Source organism: Bubalus kerabau, chromosome 21 (genome assembly GCF_029407905.1).
Source record: "Bubalus kerabau isolate K-KA32 ecotype Philippines breed swamp buffalo chromosome 21, PCC_UOA_SB_1v2, whole genome shotgun sequence".
NCBI classification, from domain to species: domain Eukaryota; kingdom Metazoa; phylum Chordata; class Mammalia; order Artiodactyla; family Bovidae; genus Bubalus; species Bubalus kerabau.
The window spans coordinates 35,881,987-35,907,247 of NC_073644.1; the positions used below are offsets into that span (position 1 = coordinate 35,881,987).

Below are 25,261 nucleotides of genomic sequence, written 5' to 3' on the forward strand. Positions count from 1 at the left end.
GAACACACCTCAAAGCTACGTGGGTCCCCAACACTATGGGCATATGGGACTAAATGAAGAATCCTCTCTCCCAAATCCAAGGCCAGACCCAAACAAGCCTATCAGTCTCAAGATTTATTTAGATTCATGAGATTCTAACTAATTTGGTTTCTGTTAGAATATTGGCTGGTGGTAGTCAGTTGCAAAGTCGTGTCTGACTCTTTGTGACCCCATGGATTGTAGCCTACCAGGCTCCTCTGTCCATGGGATTTTCCAGGCAAGAACACAGGAGTGGGTTGCCATTTCCTTCTCTAGGGGATCTTCCCAACCCATGGATCGAACCTATATCTCTTGCATCTCCTGCATGGGCAGGCAGATTCTTTACCACTAGCGCCACCTGGGAAGGGTAGACACATCAAATCAATGTATTTACAAAGTACCACCTACAGGGACACTGAGATTCAAGAAGTGCATTTGCTCCTGGTCTCATAGATTGTTTCCAAGCCCTTGACTATCCCAGACCCCAATAGCCACCCCTTCCATACCTTGCTGTAGCTTCTGCTGTGTTATCTTGGCTTCGTTTAACAGTTTATCGCTGTTGGAACTCAGAGTTTTCGCTTTTCTTGGAAGATCTTCCTTTATTACTGTCTGAAAGCAAAGCATTTATCAGTCTTAAATGTGATACATACATTAGGAAATACGGAGTAAGAGTTTTCATCCTAGCCCTTAACTTTAATATTTAAAAACTGAGGTTAGAAGATAAAGCAAAGGTTTAAAAAGACTGTTCCTTAAAAGCTACAGTTAGGGCTCTAGGTAGACATTTGTGGCTTGGGGAGGTGGACCCATCACTGTTGACATAATGATAAATTATGTGACGCCTTCTCATCTTCTCACTGTCACTTGTACAACGCCCTCTGCAATACTAGAGGACAGAGCTGAATTACTTTCAGGCTTTTAATCTTTGGGAGATTAAAAATCTTCAACCTTCCAAGAAGTCTGTTCATTAATTCACTCACAGTTAATAATTTGTTCTTTATTTTTAGATATAGGCCTATTATATAATGCACTTCAGATCCCATAGGATCCACAGACATGCCCAGGTGAATGACAAATGACAGGAAATAAATTGTTCTCAAATGGTGTACAAAAATCTCTTCTTTGGCAAATGATGATACCTGATCACACAGCTTAAAAGCATACCTGGTAGGAATCAGGGTATAATACTTTCATGGTTCAACATCAATAATCAGGGTGATTATTATCTGGTTTTACAAATGATTTTGAATACTGGGCTATGTTTATCCAAAACTCAAGTAAATACAGAAATGACATATTAGAGCAAGTTCAAGTCTATTCTAGATAACAAATTCTGAGCTAAAATAAGCTTTGTTTTTTTTTCTATTCCCTGTGCACACAGAAAGGAAACAGAAAAGTGAGTCATCTCCAGAGTGTGTTGAGAGAAGGTGTCACAGCAGATACCCACCTGGAGAGCAGCCTCAGATGCAGTGGTGGCCTTGTCGGCCGCATCCTCAGCCGCTTTGATGGCGTTGAGGATGTTCTCGTAGGCAGTGGCAGCGTCCACAGCACAGCGCACCAGCTCATCCCCACTGGCGTTCCTCTTGATCCTGGAAGATGGTGCAGGAGGAGGGCTCCAGCGGTGGCCTCTGCCTGCAGCCAAGCCCCCTTACCTCCCCATTCATTTGGCCGATGGAGATTCGGGGCTGTGGGCTCCGAGGCTCTGCTCCAAAGATGCAGCTGGGAATCAGCTGGGTTCAGACCTGGGCCCTGGGTGCTGCCCCCTCCCCCCCGGCCGGTCCGTACTTCCTACCAGGCTCCAGCAGCCCCTGCGGTCAGACCCCCAGGCGGCCCACTCACTCCTCCAGCTGCTTGGCCAGCTCCTGTAGGGACTGCGAGTGCCTCTCTGCCTCCTCCACCAGAGATGCTCTGCTGGCCGATCTAGAAAGTTCTCTCACTTTGTCACTTAGTTCGTGTCTTGCTTCATTTAAAGTGACAGCTAATTTTTCATATTCCTGTATTTTCCAAGTAAACAAGAGATAGTGTCAATTTAAGCAAAGCATGGATATGCCATTTTCCTGAACTCTGTCATAAATGAGGTTTCCAGGAAGCAACAATGAGACACTGGTTCCTGAGCCCATTCACTACACCAATTACTCCCTGGTTACTTCACACAGTGGCACTGTGAATATTCTCCCAAGTTTCACCACCATTTTGAGCATTTTCCATACGGTGGGTACCCACTTTGATAAATTTTATGAAAGCACATTATTATCCTTAATGTATCACTGTACTAAACCTAAACACTTTTTCTGATTTAGAAACAGCAATCATAAAAGATATTTTCAAAATGCCCAGTGGGCTTATGAGAAATATTGCCAATCTCTTACCAGTCCTAATGTCTTCTGTTAATTAATGTATGCCTGATTTATTTTATTTTTAATTGCTTTTTCAGCTTCAAGAAGGTATAAGTGACATAAAACTGTAAGAAATTTAAAGTGTACAAAGTGATGATTGGATATATGTACACATTGTGAAAGGATTCCCCCCACCGAATTAACACATCAATCACCTCATATTTTATCCCCTTACCTTCTTTGGGGGGTGAAGGTGAGAAGATTTAAATTATACTTTTGTAGCAAATTTCAGTTATACAATACAGTATCATCAACTGGAGTCCCTTTTTTGTTTTATATTAGCTCCTCAGACCTTATTCATCTCATTGGTGAAAATGGTATTTAAAAAATACTAGCACAATTTCTTTTTGTTATAAAAGTAACATTCGCTTATTTCAGGCAAATTAGGTAGATAGGCAAATAGGTATAATACAAACCTATGGTTGCTGGGGGGAAAGGATACTTAGGGACTTTGGGAAGGTCATGTACACACTGCTATATTTAAAATGGATAACCGATGTTACCTGCCAGCCTGGCCGGGAGGTGGGTGGGGGGAGAATGGATACATGTGTATGTATGGCTGAGTCCCTTCGCTGTTCACCTGAAACTACCACAGCATTCTTAATCAGCTATACCCCAACGCAAAATAAAAAGTTTAAAGTTTGGGAGAAAAAAAAAAGAAGACACATCATTCACCCCTCCCCTAAGGGACAACCGCTGTTAACATTTTGGTATATTTTCTTCCATCTAAAGACATATATTTGAGGGAAAAAATGTTTAGCCGATCTTATAAGTTCCTCGAAATGTAATTTAAATGCTTTTCGAGTTTCTAGAAAACAAGTTTTGCCTCTACCTCATGGCTTTTCTTCATCAATTGCAGGACAATATTAGTTTGCATCAAGGAAGAATCTGCCATGGCTAGACGCTTGGTGAAGTCACTCTGGAGGGAATTCATTTCCTTAACTTGTCTCTGCAGAGAAAAAGATCTGTGAGCTGCATGACATATTGTCAGAAGGCACAGGCATATTTATTGGACAACAGCATAGAGGTAATTTCAGAGTTAAAATGTCATCTTGAACTTAAAGATCATCTAGGAAACTCCTAAGTCATGAGACATCAGTTCAATTTGTCGTGTGGAGGCGATGTCATAGTTTCTGCAGGCTGCATGCCAACAAAACAACCGCTGTCACGTTGGAGGAGGCTTCTACGCTAGGGCCCACCAGCCCAATGAGGTGGATGCACAGTGAAGCTCTGGTTAGTGGATCAGGTGGAGGGAGTTGAACTAAGCAAATCAGCACCATCAGTACACTCTACATGCTGGTCCTGATGAAGGTGTAGGGGCGTTGCAATAAGAGCGCACACAGGAGGACTTCCCTGGCGGTCCAGTGGTTAAGGCTCTGCACTTCCAATGCAGGGAACGCAGGTTCAAATCCCTGGTTGGGGAACTAAGATTCCACATGCCACATGGTGCAGCCAAAAAAAAATTTACTAAGAAAGCACACAAGACCTTAGAAAACCAGGGTGGAGGCTGCCAGAATTCAGAGATCCATAAAATTGGGTCCTGCTCCCTCCCCTTGGCATAATCCAACAGAGGTGTTACTTGCAGAGGCTTTGGGAGTTAACCATATTACCATCTGCGAAGATGTTATTCATTTTCTTTTACCAAATTCCTCTTTCTTGGGGTGGGGGGCAGAGAGTGGGTCAGTCCTATGTTGGGCTTCCCAGGTAGTTCAGCTGGTAAAGAATCTGCCTGCAATGCAGGAGACCCTGGTTTCATTCCTGGGTCAGGAAGTTCCCCTGAAGAAGGGATAGGCTACCCACTCCAGTATTCTTGGGCTTCCCTGGTGGCTCAATGGTAAAGAATCCACCTGCAATGTGGGACACCTGGGTTTGATCCCTGGTTTGGGAAGATCCCCTGGAGGAGGGCATGGCAACCCACTCCAGTATTCTTGCCTGGAGAATCCCCATGGACAGAGGAGCCTGGCAGGTTACAGTTCATGGGGTTGCAAAGAGTCATACATGACTAAGTGATTAACACACACAGACAACACAAAATGTCAGTTATTTTAAACATATATTGTATACTTTGAATTAATTATAACAATAGTAATTTCTCAACTATTTGGCAGCATTATTCCTCTAGTCCTCTACCAGTCAGGAGTTGGGGTGAAGAGATTGGGTCTGCTTTCCCTGTGGTTTAAGTTCAGAAACACTTCTGGCCGTTGAGGAATAAGAGATACTTTGATTTTGCGTTTAACGCCTCATTCCTCTTTGATTAGGGTTTCTCACACAGACAGGTTCCTGATTCTGCCACTTGATTAACATTAAAGCTCCCTGCTCCCTGTGCTTGTTCTTAACTGAACCGTGCCGATTCTGACCATGACCTCACCTTGATGGATTCCAAAGCCCTCTCATTTTCCCGGTTGAGGCCGGTGGCCTGCTTTGCTTCGGCGCTGGCCTCCTGTAGAGCGGCATGGAGGCCACTGAGTTTGGCTTCATAATCATTCAAAGCATCTCGTATATTCTTCGCCAGTCCATTGTTCTCCACCTGGTGGTTTTCCAGCCAGCTCCTTATCCGATTCAGCACTGAAATATATCACCTTTTGTTTTCCACTTGAGAAATGAGTGCGTTGACACTAAGTTATAAAGACTACAGAAGAATTGATTTTCTACTCACTGCTTGGTTTTCCTTGAACTTGCAAGGGAATGAGAAAGGAGGCTAGTGTTTATGTTATGTTGTGCGCTGTACACATTGTCTCATTTAACTTTTATGACAACCACATGAAGACAGTGATTATCATTCTCATGTTTCAGATAAGAAAATGGACGGCCCGAGAAATTAGGTGACAAGGTTTCAGCCTTGGAACTGGAACTGAACTTGCAGAGTATAAAGCACATGCTCCTTCTATCACTAATACTGTCTCCGAGGCTAACATTAAATTTAAACAATACAAATGCTAAAAGAGAGATGCCACTATTTGTAGATTAACCACTGATAAGCCATTCCACTACAGAATAAAGTATTTTTCAGTATTTGGAAAAATATAGGCCTATTATTTTTAAAGTTTTGAGTTAATGTGGCATTTTCCTTAGTTCAAATCTTTAGATATATTCCCTTCATTTCTAGTACATCCATTTTTTTGGTAGTAGTAATGCGAATATCAATGTATGATTCAAAACCCCAGTGGTGATGAGGGGACTATTAAAAATGATACAATGAGAAAGTAATAGAGCTGAAAGAAGAATGAAAATGCAGTTAAAAACAAAATAGAGGTACCAGTGTCTAATATCTAAGGAGAAGAAACTATTTTTTTGCATGATGGTAAGATATTCTATTCTATGGATAAAGATGTGGTGTGTGTGTGTATATATATATATATATACACACACACACATATGTATCATATTCAGTGGAATATTACTCAGTTGTTAAAAAGAATGAAATAATGCCACTTGCAGCAACTTGGATAGACACAGAGATTATCAAAGTAAGCAAAGAAAGCCAGAAAGAGAAAGACAAATACTATATGATATCACTTATATGTGGACTCTAAATCTAAATGTGTGATATGTTCACAAATGAACTTATGTACACACAGAAACAGACTCCTAGGCATGGAGAACAGACTTGTAGTTGCCAAGTAGTAGGGGGTGGGGGAGGGAAGAATTGGGAGTTTGGGATTAGTAGCTGCAAACTATTATATATAGGATGGATAAATAACAAGGTCCTACTGAACAGCACAGACAGCGGTATTCAATACTCTGTGATAAATCATAATGGAAAAGAATATGAAAAAAATTCACGTGTGTGTATGTGTAACCGAATCACTGCTGAAATTAACACAACACTGTAAATCAACTATAATGTAATAAATGTTTTTTAAGAAAAAGGAGTTCTATTCCACAACCTCTCAGTAACCTGGAAGGGCTACCCGTTTGTACCACACGATGCTCTACCAGTAACAGCGGCTGAAATGGTGACCCCTCCCCCAACCTGGCACGGTGTACTCTGCGCCCTGTATGTCAAGCCAATCAGAACAGACTGGATGCAAGCATCTGGAAGGGTGCTTACACTGCTGAGCCTCTCTTCTTTCAGCTTCGGCATCCCTCAGGTGCTTCCCAAAGTTGCGGGTCCTCAGTTCCCTCATCATGCGCCCCGCTTCAGCCAGCTCTCTGGAAAAATCACCTGAAGGCAACCTGTTTCCATCTCCCTCCGTCCCAGATATCTGCTTCACGAGAACTGGAAAACATCAAGCTGTTTATTAAACTGGGAATTCTGGACTCTAGGAGACCACTAAGAAAAGAAGCAGGGACTTTGATAGAGGGCTTGTATTGGTTTTTCAGTATCACTATAGGTTCTTTTTCATAACGCTGAACTCTTTCTTTGTACAACAAAGACTAAAGTAGTATAAAAGATATTTAATTGGGCTGAGTAACTCTTCTTACTGTGCACATTCCGGATGACATTTTTAATCTTCGAGTCCAGCTCTTTTGCACTTTGGGTTGTCCGATCAATGTTGTTATATAATGTTTGTGCTTTTCTGGAATTTATTTGAACCTATATGAAGAGTAAATTGATGAGCAACAAATTAAGTTTTGGGAGAAAAAACTAGCAACATTTTGAAGCAAAAAATGAGTTAATGCTATTGACCTAATATATTACCTTTTCTTGCAAAGTTTCAAACTCACGATTCAAGTTACTCAGTTCTTTTTCCAGACCATCCATTTTTGATTTATGATTTGAAATGGTGGGACGGTAGCTGAGCAGCTGGTTCTGGAAAGTAAAACACAAAGTTAATCACACTCTAGAGTAGAAATCTGGAGTAAGTCTTATCAACTTGGTCAACCTGGTGATGATATGAAAAGATTCATTGAGTAAGACCAGTGCTGGTCCTTAGAAAAAAATATGGTTCTTTGAAATAGGCCTCATGAAGAATTTATGTTCTGATGTTGTGATATGGTTCTAAAATACAGTAGGAAAATTTAAAGACAAGAAGAGACAAGATACTTTATTTGAATTAATGACCTAACCTTATAGAAATGAGGGTGATGTTACTTACTTGATGTATTTTTAAATTCTATAATAAAGTCAATTTTTAAACTTATATTTTACTTGATTATGCTAAAAACAAGTATCTAGGGCTACTCTGTTGAAATAATCTATAGATTCAAAGAATTATAGAGCAAGAGAAAAACTCAGAACTCATTAAGTTGAATACCCTCATTTAATAGGAAAAAAACGAGAAAACAGAAACCTAAAAAAGTTGGGTGATTTGGCCATGCCTTGGAAGTATAGATTATCAGTGAGACCAAAATCCAGGTCCCCTTCCTCTTTTGGGTACTGAATGGCAACATTACTTTTAGAGGGAACACTGCTGCATATGGGTTTCCCTGGTGGCTCAGACGGTAAAGAATCTGCCTACAATACAGGAGACCCAGGTTCGATTCCTGGGTCAGGAAGATCCCCTGGAGAAGGGAATGGCTGGCTACCCACTCCAGAATTCTTGCCTGGAGAATCCCATGGACAGAGGAGCCTGGTGGGCTACAGTCCACGGGGTCACAAACAGTCAGATATGACTTAGTGACTAACAATACTACTATTGCTGCATATAATATCTAGAGTAGTAATTACTTTCAATTTGGGGTTGTTGCTTTTTTTAAGTTTTAACTTTTTCGTATTATTTGGTCGCACTTAGCATACAGAATCTTAGTTCCCCAACCAGCAATCAAACCTGCACTGAAAGCACAGTGTCTTAACCACTGGACTGCCAGGGAAATCCCTCAATTTTTTGCAAAAAAATGTGTTAATATCTTGAAAGTTTTTACAAGAAAAAGCAATAGTACTATCTCTACTTGTACATAAGAGCCAGCGTTGGGTAAAAGAACACAGGCTTTTCAGCTAAGGGCCAAACCCTAGGCCCACCACTTCATAGACAAGCCCATTGGGCCTTATCTCCTTCATCTGTCTATCAGGGGTTGCTATATTAAGCTGCTGGGTTCTTTTTGGTGGTAAGTGGGCTAATGTATTATAAAATGTCACGTATACGCAGAACCATTCAAAAAATTTGGTTGCTTTGTCATACATATTCCTGCTCAGTTTTCACAGTGTTTGTGTGATATTGCAAGAAGATGGTTCTATTTGTGCTGCAGAAAAACGAAGCACATGATTGTAGGTCAGAACAGCTGGATAAGAGGTATAGTGGGTGAACATACTCTTTAGAATTTCATCTTGGTGTGAATTCTTCTAGAACCACCACATACTAGCTGTGTGATTGTAGGCAAGTTACTTGGCTTTTACATACCTATAAAAAATAGCACTATTTCCCTCACAGGGTGTTGTAAGATTTAAGGAACGCACTTAGCACAGGGCCCTGGGCACAGGATGGATACCACAATGTTCGTCCCTTCCCTTCCTTGAAAAAGTGCAAGACTGTATTGATGACATCAGTCACTAAAGTGCCTTTTTTTTTTCCCTCTGAACACACAAATGCTTTTCCCCTCTCCTCTCCATATTAAGCCTTCTAACCGTGCACTAAAATTACCCTAATGGGATGGAAAAGAGCCATTTTTTCCAGCACTATTTATTTTTGCTGTATGTACTCAACCGTAGCCACTAATGGTTTCGAAGCAGCCTTCATTCCAAAAGCCCTTAATTTAACTTTCCTTTCTAACTTAGGGTTCATTTCACCTACTAAATTTTTTTACTTTTGAGTAGATTTTTTTTAATTTCTGTGGTTTTTTTAATTAGATCTTCTCACATTTACCTCTTCTTGTTTGGTTTCTTGTGTTTTAAAAGTTTTTCTAATTTCTTGTTTCTTTCATTGGATGTCACCCTGTAAAGTAGTTTTCAGACTGTCCTGTGATTTCTGTTTTTGCTACAGGGACTCATCACATGACTGTTGCTTCTGCTGCATGTCTTTCTCATTATCTTTCACAGTGTTTTCAGGCTCATTCTGAGAGGGTCTCTTGTGTCCTGCACTCCTTGTGTCCTGTCTGGTGATCTCAGGGCCATCATCACTCCTGCTCCCCCTGGGTCCTGGCTCCCCCCAGTCCAGGAGCAGGTCTTATATCGGCAGCTTAGGACTTGCACACTATGGTGATGCTGACAATGTCACATTGCAACACAGATCCTGGTCTGTGAATCTTGTCCACGTCCTGAGCTATAAGGTTGTAGCTTTCCTAGTTCTCATACAATTGTTGCCTAACAGTGGGAACTGGGCAGTTTCAAGTTTGTTTCTTCAGTCTTCATTTGTAGGCAGAAAAGCCCCCATTCTCCCCAGCCAGGAAGACTGACTCCAGCCCATGGGGCACTTTCAGCCCCAATACTTCTCAGGATACCCTCTTGGCTACCTTCTTTCCAAGTGTACATAGAACATTCTCCAAGATGACCATGTTCTGAGCTATGAAACAGGTATCAACATACTTAAAGAGAGCTGGAATCATAAAGCATTTTCTCTGATCCCAACAGAGTTAAACTAGAAATCAATAATAGAGAGTTAACTGGCAAATCTTCAGTTTGGAAATTAAACAATATAGCTCTAAATAACTTAGCGATCAAAGATATGTCACAAGCGGAATCAGAAAATCTTTTGAATTGAATGAAAATGGAAATTGGCACTTAAAAATGTGTGGGATACAGCTAAGGTACTTCTTAGGGGAAAACTTATAGCATTAAATGCTTATATTAAGAAATGTTTTGGATCAGGAAACAAGCTTTTATCTTAAGAAACTAGAAAATGAATAGCAAACTAAACCCAAAGCAAGCAGAAGGAAGAAAAGATATGGATAAGAACAGAAATCAATGACATTGAAAACTGAAAAACAACAGAAATCAATAAAATAAAAAGATCAATAACACTGATAAACCTCTAGCCAGAATAATTAAAAAAATAGATAAGACACAAATGACCAATAACCAGGATGAATGAGAAAGCGTCACTACAGATTTTGCAGATATTAGAAGGATAATAAGGAAAAATTATAAACAATTATATGTCAATATATTTGGTATTAATAATTTAGGTGAAATGAAAAAATTACTTGAAAAGCATATATTACCAAATATCACTCAAAAAGAAATAAATAATCCTAATTGTCCAGTACCTAGTTTTAATTGATCTTGTAGATAAATTAAGAGAAAAAAAATTAACAAAACTCCAGGCCCACATGGCTTCACTGGAAAATTCTACCAAACATTTAAAAAAGAATTAATGACAATTTTACCAAAATTTGCATTTGAATCTTCTGAACACAAGATACTGAGATAAAGACTATGAGAAAAATGAGACCAGAAACATTCAGTATGTAAGGAATGTTCACTTAGAAGTGTCAGTGTTCTGTGTTCACTGTACTTTCACCAGGAGAAATCTAATCTTCATTTACAGCAGAGGAAGGACAGCTGCCCTGAACCTTAAGTGGAGTCAAGCTCCCCACCCCTCCGTGCATGAGGAGTATTCATTCACGCAGCATCTGTGAATCCACCGAGTAACTGCTCTGGGCCAGGCATCGTGTGGGCCCCAGGGGTACGTACCCTCAAGTCCTTGGTCTGGGTCTCCAAGCGCCTTATCTGCTCCAGGGTCCCTGTGCTGACACTCAGGCCCTGCAGCTGAGACTTGACCAGGCGCAGCTCGTCGTCCATGGTGGCCAGGTCGTTCAAGAGCGTCATCACACAGCTGTCACAATCTGTGGGGCCACAATCAGAGGCACACGTGCTGCTGGCTGGAGCCACAGGAATGCAGACCCAGCCCCAGGGCCGCACAGCAGCCCGGTTAATACACACATAGCCCATCACAGGCAGAAATCACCATCCGGGACTTCTCAGAGAAGGATGCAATTCTGAAAAAGGGAGATCTCTAGACGGGAGCATTTGACAAAGAAATGGTGCAGTGGGGAGAATGAGTGAGGATGGTCAAAAGGTACAAACGTCCAGTTATAAAGGGAAACAAATATTGTATATTCACGCATATACGTGGAATCTAGAAAAATGGTACAGATGAACCTATTTGCAGGGCAGGTACAGAGATGCAGATGTAGAGAATGGACAAAAAAGGGGAGGGAAGAGTGGGACGAATTGGGGGAGAGGCACTGACATATATATACCACCATGTGCAAGCCAGCTACGGGGAACCTACCGGATAGTGAAGTGAGCTCGGCTCAGTGCTCTGTGATGACCTAGAGGGGTGGATGGGGTGAGGGCAGGAGGGAGACCCAAGGGAGAGGGGATACATGTACATATATGACTGATTCACTACATTGTACAGCAGAAACTAACACAAGATTGTAAAGCAACTATACTCCAAGAAAAACATTTTAAAAAATAAAAAACAAGTAACTTAGCATGTAAAATGCACAGCATAGTGACTATAGTTAAGGACACTCTATTATATATTTGAAAGTCACTAAAAAAGGAGATCTTAAAAATTCTTAATGTACAGAAGAAAATCTGTAACTGTGTGAGTTGATGGATGTTAACTAACTGTGGTGATCATTTTACAACCTATACATATATCAAATCATTATGTTGTAGACTTTAATACAATGTAGCATGTCAACTATATAGCAATACAACTGGGCAAATAAATGGTGAACCTATGCAACCTGTTGCTTATTTCGTATATGGGAAAAGGAATAATAAATAGCTTTTATTTACTGAGTGCTTGCTATTTACCAGGAATCATGATAAGGGATTCATAAGCATTTTTCCAACAACTATATGAGGTTAGTATAGTTATTACTAACCTCAGTTTCACCATTGTACAAATGATGAAACAGGCTTGAAGAAGCAAGGTCACTGGCATGAGATCAGACAGATATTAGTTGGCAGAGACTGGATTTGACCCTAAGTAGCCCTGCTGGAGAAGGGCATAGCAACCCACTCCAGTATTCTTGCCTGGAGAATCCCATGGACAGAAGAGCCTAGTGGGCTACAGCTCATGGGGTAGCACAGAGCTGGAGACGACTGAGGTGACTTAGCACACACACAGCCCTCCTTACACCTCCTCCCACCTTGTCCCACCAGCGCTTTCCCATGTCACAGTCTGGGGTTCACAGATCTGAAGCTGAACCCCACAACCTGGAAAGGAGGAGCCACTTTCTTTACTCACCATCACATTCTTCTCCGGGACCACTATCTTTGGGTTCCTGGTTTATGCAGTCTGAAATGAGGAGTAAACAAAGAAGGCAGTGCTACTAAACTTACTCTTCATGTACTTTTTAACTTGGCTTTTAGGAAAGCTAGTTTCAGAAAATTTCAGTCACCCAACCACCCAGTATCTCCAGCTCTTCCCTTCTCCCTCCTTCCCTTAGGGCCACTGTTCTGAAAGCTGTCTTGGATCCCAGCAGTCTGGCTGCAGGAATGTCTCTTGTGGCCTCTCTGATGATATATTGCTTCTTCTCTCCAAAGGGTCATGTGATTCCTATGAAGTTAACACTCCAACTTGTTACTGTTGCCTTCATTTGGTGGCCTCTTATACAACTGCTGATGTCTCTTCCAATATCATTCGAGAACATTCAATAGACACTCACTGAGTGCCTTTGAGCACTCCCTAAGTTCCATGGCCCAGTGCTAGGGGCAGGAATACAAAGATAGAAGACAAAGTCTCTGCTGTCCTATAGGCGCGGGTTCAATCTCTGGTCAGAGAACTAATGCTCCTTAATGGTCAGGGAACGTAATGGTCCTGCGGGGGAGGTAGACACATTTCACAGCAGTGTGACAGATGCTATAAGGGAGATATGCACACACAGTGGACTAGCTACCGCTAAATCTTGAGGTTCTCAGCTACAGACAGGAAAGCCTAACGGTCACCCTTGGACAGTCTTCACTCTGCTAACTTCTACTCCTTTCCCCATACCATGTATCCTTAATACTGAAATGTCCTCTCATTTCCCTCTGAAAAACCATCTAACTTCATCAAAGGAAAACGCTAAACTCAAAACTTTCTTAAACATGCAACAAGGAGGCCCTCAGGTGTGTTCTCAATGGCAGGCAATACTCTACACTTTGTCTATATACAGATACGTTTTAAACCATGTTTGCTTTTCATTGTAAAAAAATGTGGAAAATTTGGAAAGATCAGAAAAATGAGATAAAACATTATCCTTGATCCTACAACTCGAAGACAATCAATGTGTCCCCAGTGTATATTTGCATACACTTTATTATATATAATCATAGGTTTCTCTTACTCATCCTTTAAAAAAAAAAAACGCTTTTATTCACTCTTACATGTATATATAAGAAGGACTGATGCTGAAAGGACACTGGTAGGACTGATGCTGAAGCTGAAGCTCCAGTATTTCAGTCATCTGATGTGAACAAAAGACTCATTGGAAAAGTCCCTGATGCTGGGAAAGATTCAGGGCAGAAGAAGAAGAGGTTGTCAGAGGATGAGATGGCTGGATGGCATCGCTGGATGCAATCAACATGAACTTGGGCAAACTCTGGGAGACGGTGAGGGACAGGGAGGCCTGACGTGCTGAAGTCCATGGGGTCACAAAGAGTCGGACAGGCCTGGTTGCCTGAACAACAACAATATATACATATAGCTGTGTCAACTTTATTTCCTCAATTAGACCATGAACTCCTTATAGGCAGGAAACAAGGTTTTATTTCCTTCACAAACTTCTGCAAACACAGCACCTTGGACAGTCTATGGGGAACTTGACTTATGAGGAGGATTGATTTATCAGTGCAATTTTCTCAACAAGTTTGAGTTTTGACCACCAAGGAATCTGTCCATTACTAGGTAGAAAAAAAAACAATGAATGAAAAAAGGTCGGGGGGGAGGGAATCCCACAGGAACAAATGTGTCTCACGTGTGAACATTTTATTCCATTCGAGGAACAAACAGTTAACATCCTCACTTCAGGTTGCTTATTTTTGTTATTAGAGTAGGGACAAGGAGGCTTGAAAAGGCATCCATCTCAAAGTATGATGTGTCTGATATTGAAACGTCTCCTGAACACCTCCAAGGACCTCCAGAGACAGTAGATAACTCATTTCCTTTTAAGCCAGTCCTTTTCATCTTTAAACATCTGACACTTCCTACTCGGAATGATTTACGATAGGCCTCCCTCTAGCTTCCACTCTTGGAAGCGAGTTCCAGCCCTTAAGTCACATAGAAAGAGACCCACCCTTCTCCCACACATGCCCCTTTCAGATCCGTCCTTTCCAAGTCTACTCTCCACTGTCCTTTCCACAGGGCTGCAGGCCCTTCACAGCTTCACCGTCTTTCTGAACAAATGGAAGCGTGTCTATTGCTTTGTAAAGACAATCCCCTCCCCCCCGCTCCCCCCACCGAGGACCTGCATGGGCACCGGACCAGGGAACAGTAAGCCACCTGGTTCTGGACACCAGAACTCGGTGGAGACAGTACGAGGCGTCTAAGGGGCCATGTCACTCTCTTGCTTCATATCAAACTCACCACTGACTGAAACCTTAGCCGTGACTCACTTATCACTACAGGACTGACCACACGCAAGCCTCAACATAATCTTATCTGGTTAGAACTGGCCCCTCACTCCAGGCTTCTGAGGACCTATTTTATTCTAAATGTGTCATAGGAGGTGTTTTCTGGCTCCTCCAACTTTGCGTCATCTGATAACAGAGTAGGCAGGCCTTCTATATTTCCATTCAGGTCAATGATATTGAACAAGATGGAGCTCACATGATGCCCCAAAAAGTGACAGCAGGCACCTCATTCTAGACTGACAAGGAGCCATTTACTCTGCAGTCCTTTGGGAACAGTCACTCGAGCAGATCTAATCCACGCATCTAGGGTGTAGTTCTTCACCTTGTCTATAAGATGAGAGATTTTATCTAAGGATTTGGTACTGTACTATATCAATGGCGTTTTCCTGATAAATCCATTAATGTTCTCCATTAGACAGAGGATGAGATGGTTGGATGCCATCACTGACACAACAGACAAGAGCTTGAGCAAACTCCAGGAGACAGTGGACTGGGAAGCCTGGCGTGCTGCAGTTGGACACGACTTAGCGACTGAACGACAACAAATATTTTCCATCAAAGAAGGAAATGGAGACTCTCCCTTTTTTTCCCAGCTTCCTTTCTCTCCTAATCCATCTATACTAACTTCCAGTTAATGTCTTTTTCCTGGTAGGTAAAATCCATCTCAATTATACACTCACATTCTAGAACAGTTACTACTTTAGGAGAAGAGCACTTTGGATTCTTCAGATACACACGCAAAGGAAGCTGATGAGAGAATAACCTTATAATGGCAAAGAGAGATCTCACCAAAATCACTGAAATAGGATCTAAAGTTATTTTGGCTATAATTAAAAAAGTTTTAAAAACAATTTACCTTAAAAAAAAAAACCTACTTGAAGTTAAGTTATTCACCAAAGCTGTGAGTACTGCCTAAGCATTCCCAACTTTGTCTAAACAAGGGCACAATTTGTTACGTGCTGTTGTGTGCATGCTTCCTGAAAAGGTCTGTTTGGCTTCTTTGCCTGCTATGATATACCAGTTTGATAAAGGTAGGTTAACAGAGGTGTGAGTTGATCTTACCTCCGTTCAGGGGGTCACAACTGCCCAACTGGCCGTTGCTGTTACAATTGCATGGCTGACAGCTGCCTCCAAATTTCTGGGGATTTCCAAAATATCCGGGAGCACACCTACACAGAATACAGAAAAAGAGAGGAAACACCCAAAGGATGCGTCATTGACTCCACCCAGTTTTCTCAACTTCCAGCTCCCTGTTTGGGATATCATAACCCTATGGGAGAAAAGGCTGACATAGATTTGCATGAGTGAATGTATCTCAGTAGAGATATTTGTGACTTGAATGGGAATGGTGAGGATGGGAGGCAGGCAAAGATTTCTCCCTTCCCCCTTGACACGCAGATGACATACCTACAGCCAAATGGCAGATGAACGAAACACAAACAGGAATCAGTGGTCTGATCAGTATGGAGATTAGGGATGGGTGAATTTTATGCAAGAGCTGAATTTCTGAAGATATGACACAATTACATATGGCCTAATTTACAGCTAATTTCCTCAAAGGTAAAAAAAGGAAAATTCATATAATTTCAATTTTTTGCATAAAGGGGGATTTTATTAATATTTCTTATTGTACTATTCCAACTCTGCATAATTCACACTTATTTGCACTAATTATTGCAGTGATGTGCATAAGGGGCTTAAATAACTGAGCAGTTACAGCTGCTACCTTGGCCCAAGGCTTTATTATTCTAGATGACTTAGTGATGAGATGTCAGTTCCTTATTTATAAGTTAAAAGATAATATTTCCTTGATGGTGAGTTTCTACTTTTCTCAAACAATAAAACAAACCCATGTTAATGTTTCTGGAACTGGGAGGTAAATCAAAATATTTATGTTCATTAGCAAAATTCCACTTCCACTCTATTACCCACCCCACCCCCCAAATTGTCATTAAGTTGGTATGTGTGTGTTGTCTTATTATCAATGGAACTGATAGAATCAAGGAAATATGGCATTTGACTCTCTTCCCAAAACTTAGGGCTTCCCATGTGGCACTAGTGGTAAAGAATTCTGCCTGCCAATGCAGGCAATGTAGGAGACAAGGGTTCAATCCCAGGGGTGAAAAGATTCCCTGGCAGAAGAAATGGCAACTCACTTCAGTATTCTTGTCTGGAGAATCCTATAAAGAGGAGCCTGGCAGGCTACTGTCTACAGGGTCACAAACAGTTGGACATGACTAAAGCGACTGAGCGTGCATGCAACCCAAATTTAAGTTTTGTATCAAAGAATTTCCAGGCAATTTAAATATGCGTTCCCAATGGATAAACTGGTGATATAGTGCAAAGGACACAGGTTTTGAGTCAGTAAGATCTGGCTGCATGGATTCCTGCTTTCACCACCATGCGTGTAATCTTGGGCTTATCTGAACCCCACAAGCTTCCACTTCTTCATCTCCTGCTGCTACGTCGCTTCAGTCGTGTCCGACTCTGTGCGACCCCATGGACTGCAGCCTACCAGGCTCCTCCATCCATGGGATTTTCCAGGCAAGAGTACTGGAGTGGGGTGCCATTGCCTTCTCCCCGTCTTCATCTATTCCTCTTATAAAAATGTAAGCTCCATGAGGATGTGATTTTGGGAGGCTGTTTTGTTCACTGATACATCCTTAGCACCTGGGGCAGTGCCTGGGCACATATTAGGTATCAGATATAAAAAGGCAATGGCACCCCACTCCAGCACTCTTGCCTGGAAAATCCCATAGACGGAGGGGCCTGCTGGGCTGGAATCCACGGGGTCGCTAGGAGTCGGACATGACTGAGCGACTTCACTTTATTTTTTCACTTTCATGTATTGGACGGAGGGGCCTGGTGGGCTGCCATCTATGGGGTCGCACAGAGTCGGACACGATTGAAGCGACTTAGCAGCAGCAGCAGCATAAATACATGTTGAATGAATGAATGAAAAATTGTACTAACCATATCTATTTTGGTGGATGGATATAAGATAAAAGATAACACAGTAAAGAATCTAGTACAATGCCTGCACATAACAGACCCTCAGTAAAAGGCAGCTACTATCACTTCAAGACATGATGAAAATAGTCATGTAATGGTATGTATTAATTGGTATCATTTGGAATGACTACATTTCAGAAAGTGGATAGGAAGTAGAAAACCCATGTATTCCCTAATTATCAGGAAGGTAACCAAGCTGAGGTGGCTTATCCAAGTCTACTAAGCAGGCTGTCCTAATAATAGGGCTTTCCTTGAAGTGTCCAGCCCCATATTCTGCCTCCTAACCATGCTACGCAAAAGATCTGGGTTTAAAATACTTTTTCTTCAGGTGTCTCACTTGTATCTAAACTTTCTAGGTAAAAGATACATATTTACAAAATACCTTACTTAAAGTTACATAAATATTCCAGAAATTTTATTCTGCTTCTTCCTTAATCTTGCAAAGCAGAATAAAATTTCTAGAATATTTATGTAATTTTAAGTAAGGTAATTTGAAAAGACCCTGATGCTGGGAAAGATTGAGGGCAGGAGGAGAAGGGGACGACAGAGGATGAGATGGTTGGAGGGCAGGAGGAGAAGGGGACGACAGAGGATGAGATGGTTGGATGGCATCACTGACTCAATGGACACGGGTTTGGGTGGACTCCAGGAGTTGGTGATGGACAGGGAGGCCTGGCATGCTGCGGTTCATGGGGTCACAGTCGGACACGACTGAGTGACTGAACTGAACTGAACTGGTGCCTTTCTTCTTATTTAGCCAGGACAGTGGCTAGACACAACGGACTTTCTGATTTCATAGATGACATTGGTACAGCAAGTGAAGAGCAGAGAGAGCTTCTGTCATCTGTGGCTCTGACAGCTGAGGGAGAAACTTGTCCCAGAGCATGGGGTGGGGGTGGGGTGGGGCTGGAAGGTGAGCTGGGAGCCCTTCCCTGCCCCTCCCCCACCCTCTGTCCAGCTGTGCTGCATACATCCTTATTCTTCACTCCACACTGCGCTTCTATTTATCACTGCAGAGCTAACCACTAGTGGCTGACGATGCCTGGCAGCCTGGCACAGAGTGGGTGCTCAATAAATGTCTAACAAGTGAGAAAATTTGACATTAAAATGGCATTAAGCTGTAGAAAAGTGTTTTACACCTGATGTTAGCCAAAAGGCTGAGAAGCAATAGAAAAGTTTTTAGCGATGGAAAAGTTTTGTTTCTTTTTTAAACAATACTTACTCCCTTGATGTATGATCAAATGTAACAAACCTAAGCTGAGACTACTGTTAATTAAGAATTTCCCTTTTCCAATCAGCTGCCTGCCAAATGGATGTCTCCTCCAGACTGGTGCTGTTTTCCACTTCACTGTTTGTGAAAAACTGTACGGAGCATTAAATTAGGAAGCCTCTCCCAGATGGGAGCCCCATAGCTTTCAAATCATGGAGCCTGGAAGACCCTCCCAGGCCCACTCCCCACTCTACCCATCTTTCCTGTCTCAGGGTGGCTGCCCCTTCCGTCCCTCCCCCTTCAGTTCTAGTGGGATGCCCCTCCTGTTGCAACCTGATTTAGCCCAGTTCCCTGTTTTAGGGCTTACCTTGGTGACTTAGGCTGTAAAGTATTCACCTGCAATATAGGAGACCTGGGTTTGATCCCTGGGTTGGGAAGATGCCCTGGAGAAGGGAATGACAACCTGCTCCAGGATTCTTACCTGGAGAATCCCATGGACAGAGGAGCCTGGTGGGCTACAGTTCATGGGGTCACAAGAGGTTGGACACGACTGAGAGATTAACACTTTCACTTTCTCTACTTCAACAGCCCGTTTGTATGCCTATTCACCACTAGACTGGAAAACCCTTGAGAGGAGAGTCTGTGCTCTGGTTGCTCATGTGTCTCTAATGCTCAGCACAGTGCCAGGCAGATACTAGGATCTCCATCCATTTTTCATTGAAGGAAAGAATGACTAATAGATGTGAGACAAACGTAAGCTAGGTTCCCCTTGCAGAAATGAAAAACAGAAGAAAATTGAATTGCTCCTTTTTACCATGGGATAGTGTCCAGACCCTCAGCTGATGCCCATAAAGAGTGTCCCCTCTTCCACCCATGGCAGGTACCCTCGAGGCCCTTGGACTTGCTTACATTACTTCCCTGACCTAAGCTGTCTTCCAGCTCCACCTCCCAGCTCCACTGGGTTCTAGCCATTCCCTCAACCTACGTAAGTCCCACCTTGTCCATAAAATGTTTCAGATATTCCTAGTCCACAGTAGCCCCCCTTACGATGAAATTCAGTTGAATTGATTTTGTGTGTGTGTGTGTGTTTTTAATTTGGTAAAACTCTTCTAAAGTTATCCAGAAAAACAATATGCCAGAACAGTCCAGGAAACAATTTAAGCTCTATGAAGGGAACCTGGCTCAACCAAATAGTCAGTTATTTTATAGTTTCAGAAATGATTCAGAAGTGATAATAGCACAAGAACCCAATAAAATGTACAAATCCAAGTCCATACAGAAGTTTTGTACATATGTAGCTTCAGTGATGGAGAAGGCAATGGAACCCCACTCCAGTACTTTTGCCTGGAAAATCCCATGGACGGAGGAGCCTGGTAGGCTGCAGTCCATGGGGTCGCTAGAGTCGGACACGACTAAGCGACTTCACTTTTACTTTTCATTTTCATGCACTGGAGAAGGAAATGGCAACCCACTCCAGTGTTCTTGCCTGGAGAATCCCAGGGACGGGGAAGCCTGGTGGGCTGCCGTCTATGGGGTCGCACAGAGTCGGACACGACTGAAGCGACTTAGCAGCAGCAGCAGCAGCAGCTTCAGTGAATGTCTTCCCTGGTGGCTCAGTTGGTAAAGAATTGGCCTGCAATGTGGGAGACCTGGGTTCAATCCCTGGGTTGGCAAGATCCCCTGGAGAAGGTTCAGTTAATTTATCTAATGGTACCCAGGCAAAGAGGGATGAGACCATGAGCGTATGGGACTGTGTCCCCATCACCCTGTGAGCACACATCCTGTGGTGAGCATAACATGAGGGATGTGAGCCTGCTCACCCTCAGCTGGGCTGGTCTCCCTGTGCCTCTCCTCACATGAACATTTCACCCTACAGAGTGCGGCTCCAGATGTAGCCAGATGCCATGCACATTTCATGCAGCGAGGCCCCCCCTGGATTATGGAGACACAGAATACTAGAATAGTCAAGGTTATTTGAGCTCCGGTCAATTTTTGTCTTATATGTTGACCCTAAGTCTATCTGCCATGTGAGAAGCAACACCATAAAAAAAGCGAGGTTCCAATATTTCACTAACATCGAGATTTGAAGTTAAGAAGTAAAACCACAAAAGTTCAAAAACAGAGATTTCCCTGGGGGTCCAGTGGTGAAGATTTCATCCTCCCAATGCAGGGGGGATGGGTTCAATCCCTTATGGGGGAGCTAAGATTCCCATAGGCCTCACAGTGTGGCGATATAAAACCAAAAAACCAAAAAAGGTATAAACATTTATATCCAACTACCTCCAAGGCCAAGAGTCGGGGGATGATGGAACTTAAGTGGAACTTCCTGGCCCTGACATGATGTTATCAACGAATACTTATTGTTATGGAAACAGACTGAAAATGAAAGTGTTAGCCACTCAGTCATGTCTGACTGTTTGCGACCCTATGGACTGTAGCCCACCAGGCTCCCTCTCTCCATGGGATTCTCTGGGCAAGAAGACTGGAGTGGGTTGACATTTCTTTCTCCAGGGAATCTTCCTGACCCTGGAATCAAACCTGGGTCTCCTGCACTGCAGGCAGATTCTTAACCATCTGAGCCACCAGGGCACCCTGCATGGAAACAGATTACTAATATATAATTAGATGAGAAAATAAGTCAAAACAAAAAGCAAAACTGAAATCTACATTATTTTTAAAGAAAAAGTCTGTGCATATAGAACTGACATGTAAGAACATATAACAACTCTTTTGGGGGGGCTGCACGTGGGATATTAGTTCCCCAATTAGGGACTGAACCTGTGTCCCTTGCAGTGCAAGCACAGAATCCTAACCAGGGGACCACCAGGGAATTCCCTTCAACAAGTTTTAACAATGGTTTTCTGTAGGCAGAAGAAATATGAATAGCACTGTAGGTGGGCAGGTGTGAGCATAGGGCAATTGTAAGGGTGTGGAACTTACTAGTTTTTTGCGTTACTAGCTTTTGGCTTACCTATTTTATGGGGATTTATGGCACTAGCAGTAAAGAACCCATCTGCCAATGCAGGAGATAGTAAGAGACATGGGTTTGATCCCTGGGTTGGGAAGATCCCCCTGGAGGAGGGCATGGCAACCCATTCCAGTATTTTTGCCTGGAGAATCCCCATGGACAGAGGAGCCTGGCAGGCTATACACCCCATGGGGTTGCAAAGAGTCGGACAGGACTGAAACGACTTAGCACGCACACACCTGTGTTACATCCTTTTCATAATTTATAATTATAACATTTTTTATAATTATGTGCTGATCTTATGATAGTTATTTTAAATTTTAAAATGTTATCCATATGATTCATTTTACTGTTACTTTCCCAGATATCAATGTATGTGTATGCTCTCTTCCTGTCTAGATGACAAGTATCTTTTGCACCCTTCACAATAACTGGGCAGAACAGCTAATTATGAAATATTGTTCAGGAAAAGTGCAAGCTTGCCTCTGTGGCCTTTATAATCAAGTACATACCTTCCATTTTGTAACATGTATTCTTTTGTTTCCCAAACATTTCTCAACACCTATTATATGAATAGTAGCTCACTGGGCACTAAGGGATTCAGAAATGAGTGAGACACAGACTGTCCTGACAGTGTTCATAATGTTGTGTGTGCATTAACAGGGGTGTGTGTGTAGGGCTGTGGATACGTGTGCATGTGTGGGAGCATGTAGAGTTGTATGTTTGTGTACAGGCAAGCAGGGATGTGTATATTTGCGGATAGAAGTTTGAGTTTCGATGGTGGTAGGAGTACGTAGATATATGTCTGGGGAGGGGAATACAGGAGTGTGCGTGGGAGTGGGGATATGTAAGCATATATGTAAGCACAGGGGGATACAGGGGCATTTGCTGGAGTGTATAGGACTATGACATATTGGCCCTAATTCTCAAATTTCCACAGGTACAAAGCAAGGAAGAGAAGGAAGTTAATGATTTATGAAGTGACAGGCTTGTGTTTTTCCCAAGAGACCTTTTCCCAGCCTCAGAGAAACCAGCGGCCCCACCCCAGCTCTGAGCCCCACCCACACCCAGGGTGCCTGTAGCAGCCTGCCCGCAGAGCCCACCCCACCTGTGAGATGGGGGGAGGAGGAGAGAAGGGGGGCACGGGGGAGGGCGGCACCCACCTTTCACAGCGTGTTCCTGTGTATCCAGGTTTGCAGGAGCACTTGACGTTTTCCCCAGTCACAACACAGCCGGTGGCGAAACTTAAAAAAAGAAAAAGACAGAAAAAAGCCCCAGTAGAAACATAAACCCACAGGTTCTTATGCTCATTATTTTTTGCCACATGAAGTGAAACTGGAAACCAAGGGTCCAGGTAGCTTTCATGTGAAGAAAATTTTGCCCATCAAAACTTGTCGAGAGAATGATGAATGATTTCAGCGGACAACGGGCAAATCTGGGTGAATAGGGACTGAAGGCATTTTTATTTTCGGCTTGGAGAAATACATTCCCTCCCTTAAGACAGAGTAAAGGAACGCACTTGGGAAGAGATGGTGACGAAAGCACTTTTTCCAGAAATAACAAGGAAGGAATCAAACAAGTCTGGGCAGAAAAGAAGAACAGAGAGTTCTGATTCTTTAAAAAAAAAATTTTTTTCCCCTCCTTGCTTATTCTAGTTCTTTTATCTTATACTGGGCACAATCCCTTCTGGAAAGAAAAAGTATTTTGTGTGGAGGGTTCGGGGGTAGGGGCAGGCCCACCCAGAGTCCCAGAGGGGACTCAAGTACAGATCATGCTTGGGCCCAGCTAGCTCTGCGGACATGGTCCCTGGTGATTTCCACACTTTTCCAATCAGGTTGTTGGAACTTCTATTCTCTTTCTTTTAGTTCTGAACTGGTGTATTTATAGAAGCTTCTTTAAAAAAAAAAAATTAAACCAAGAGACCATGAAAAAGTCCTTGTTGCCTTACGAAGAAACACCTATGACCACTGAACATCCCACTGACATAGATCTGAGGGGAAATAACTCCATTTATCACTAGCTGGTAAGAGAATTCTGATTTTAAAAACTATTTATTTATTTGGGTGTGCTGGATCTTAGCTGCGGCTCATGGACTTAGTTGGGCTTCCCAGGTGGTGCTAGAGGTAAAGAACCCTCCTGCCAATGGAGGAGACATAAGAGACTCGGGTTTGATCCTTGGGTCAGGAAGATCCCTTGGAGGAGCGCCTGCCTGGAGAATCCACTCCAGTACTCTTGTCTGGAGAATCCCATGGACAGAGGAGCCTGGTGGGCTCCCTAGGGTCCCAAAGAGTCAGACACGACTTAGCACGCACGCATATGAGCTTAGTCACTCTGTGGCACATGGGATCTTGGTTCCCCAACCAGGGATTGAACCTACATCCCCTGAATTGGAAGGTGGATTCTTAATCACTGGACCACAAGGGAAGTTTCAAAGAGTTCTTATTTGGGAAGCTTCTCTTGGACAATTAGATAGATATAGAGTTACACCTTTAAAGGGACAGTTAGAAATTTGTCAGCAGTATTAATATTGCTGGAAGGAGAATTAGATAAAAATAGGATTTTACTGATACATCCTAGGAACTGCGTGTTACTTCAACTATACAGAAGCTGAAAGCTGACCTTGATGATAGCATGCTTTGCAACCAAAGATCAAACACTTTCCCTAAGCACACTGTGAACATCTTGCAGCTTTTTACTCTCTTCAGCTTCTGTTCAAACAAGCCTGGGCAAGTGTCAAGTGATAGATCCCTTTACAAATAAAGCCACAGGACCGGGCAGGTTTAAGGAGTATCAAACACACAGATAGCAAACCAGGGTGGATATTTCAAATATGCATCTCCAGAAAAGCCACATTGGGCAGTTGACTTCTGATAATTTTAAGACTTGGCCAATTTCTCTGCTAGCTCAGCTGATTATCAACCAGCCTTGTGGTCCACACTTGCTCCTGAACCTGTGCTGTACTGGTACTTGATCACCATCAATCTGATTTTTCAAATCAAATCTTGCTTCACTTGGTAACCTGTTTATATTTTGTCTGGACTCACAGTGAACAAACATGTGATGATGAGCAAGAGTAGAACAATGTGCCAAAGCCAAACTGAACATGAATTATCACGAAAGGAAAATGACAGCTTTCTACCTACAGAGTCTACTGACCTTACTGGAGCCTGGATGATAATGCAGATCACATCTCTCTGAGGCTCAGAACTGTC

At 42.6% G+C, this 25,261-nt stretch overlaps 1 protein-coding gene across 2 annotated transcripts in view; it reads right to left on the reverse strand.

Annotated features, from left to right (window-relative positions):
* LAMA3 (laminin subunit alpha 3) overlaps positions 1-25,261 on the reverse strand; it is a 260,738-nt gene that overhangs the window by 49,128 nt on the left and 186,349 nt on the right. For both annotated transcript variants that reach the window (XM_055558991.1, XM_055558990.1), the window contains 12 exons: positions 23,213-23,293; positions 15,922-16,028; positions 12,494-12,544; positions 10,921-11,072; positions 7,054-7,164; positions 6,837-6,948; positions 6,463-6,630; positions 4,780-4,976; positions 3,244-3,360; positions 1,855-2,009; positions 1,463-1,604; positions 525-627 (listed from right to left, as the gene is read on the reverse strand). In XM_055558991.1, the coding sequence (XP_055414966.1) occupies positions 525-627; positions 1,463-1,604; positions 1,855-2,009; positions 3,244-3,360; positions 4,780-4,976; positions 6,463-6,630; positions 6,837-6,948; positions 7,054-7,164; positions 10,921-11,072; positions 12,494-12,544; positions 15,922-16,028; positions 23,213-23,293 (1,496 nt within the window). The remainder of the gene's footprint in view (positions 1-524; positions 628-1,462; positions 1,605-1,854; positions 2,010-3,243; positions 3,361-4,779; positions 4,977-6,462; positions 6,631-6,836; positions 6,949-7,053; positions 7,165-10,920; positions 11,073-12,493; positions 12,545-15,921; positions 16,029-23,212; positions 23,294-25,261) is intronic.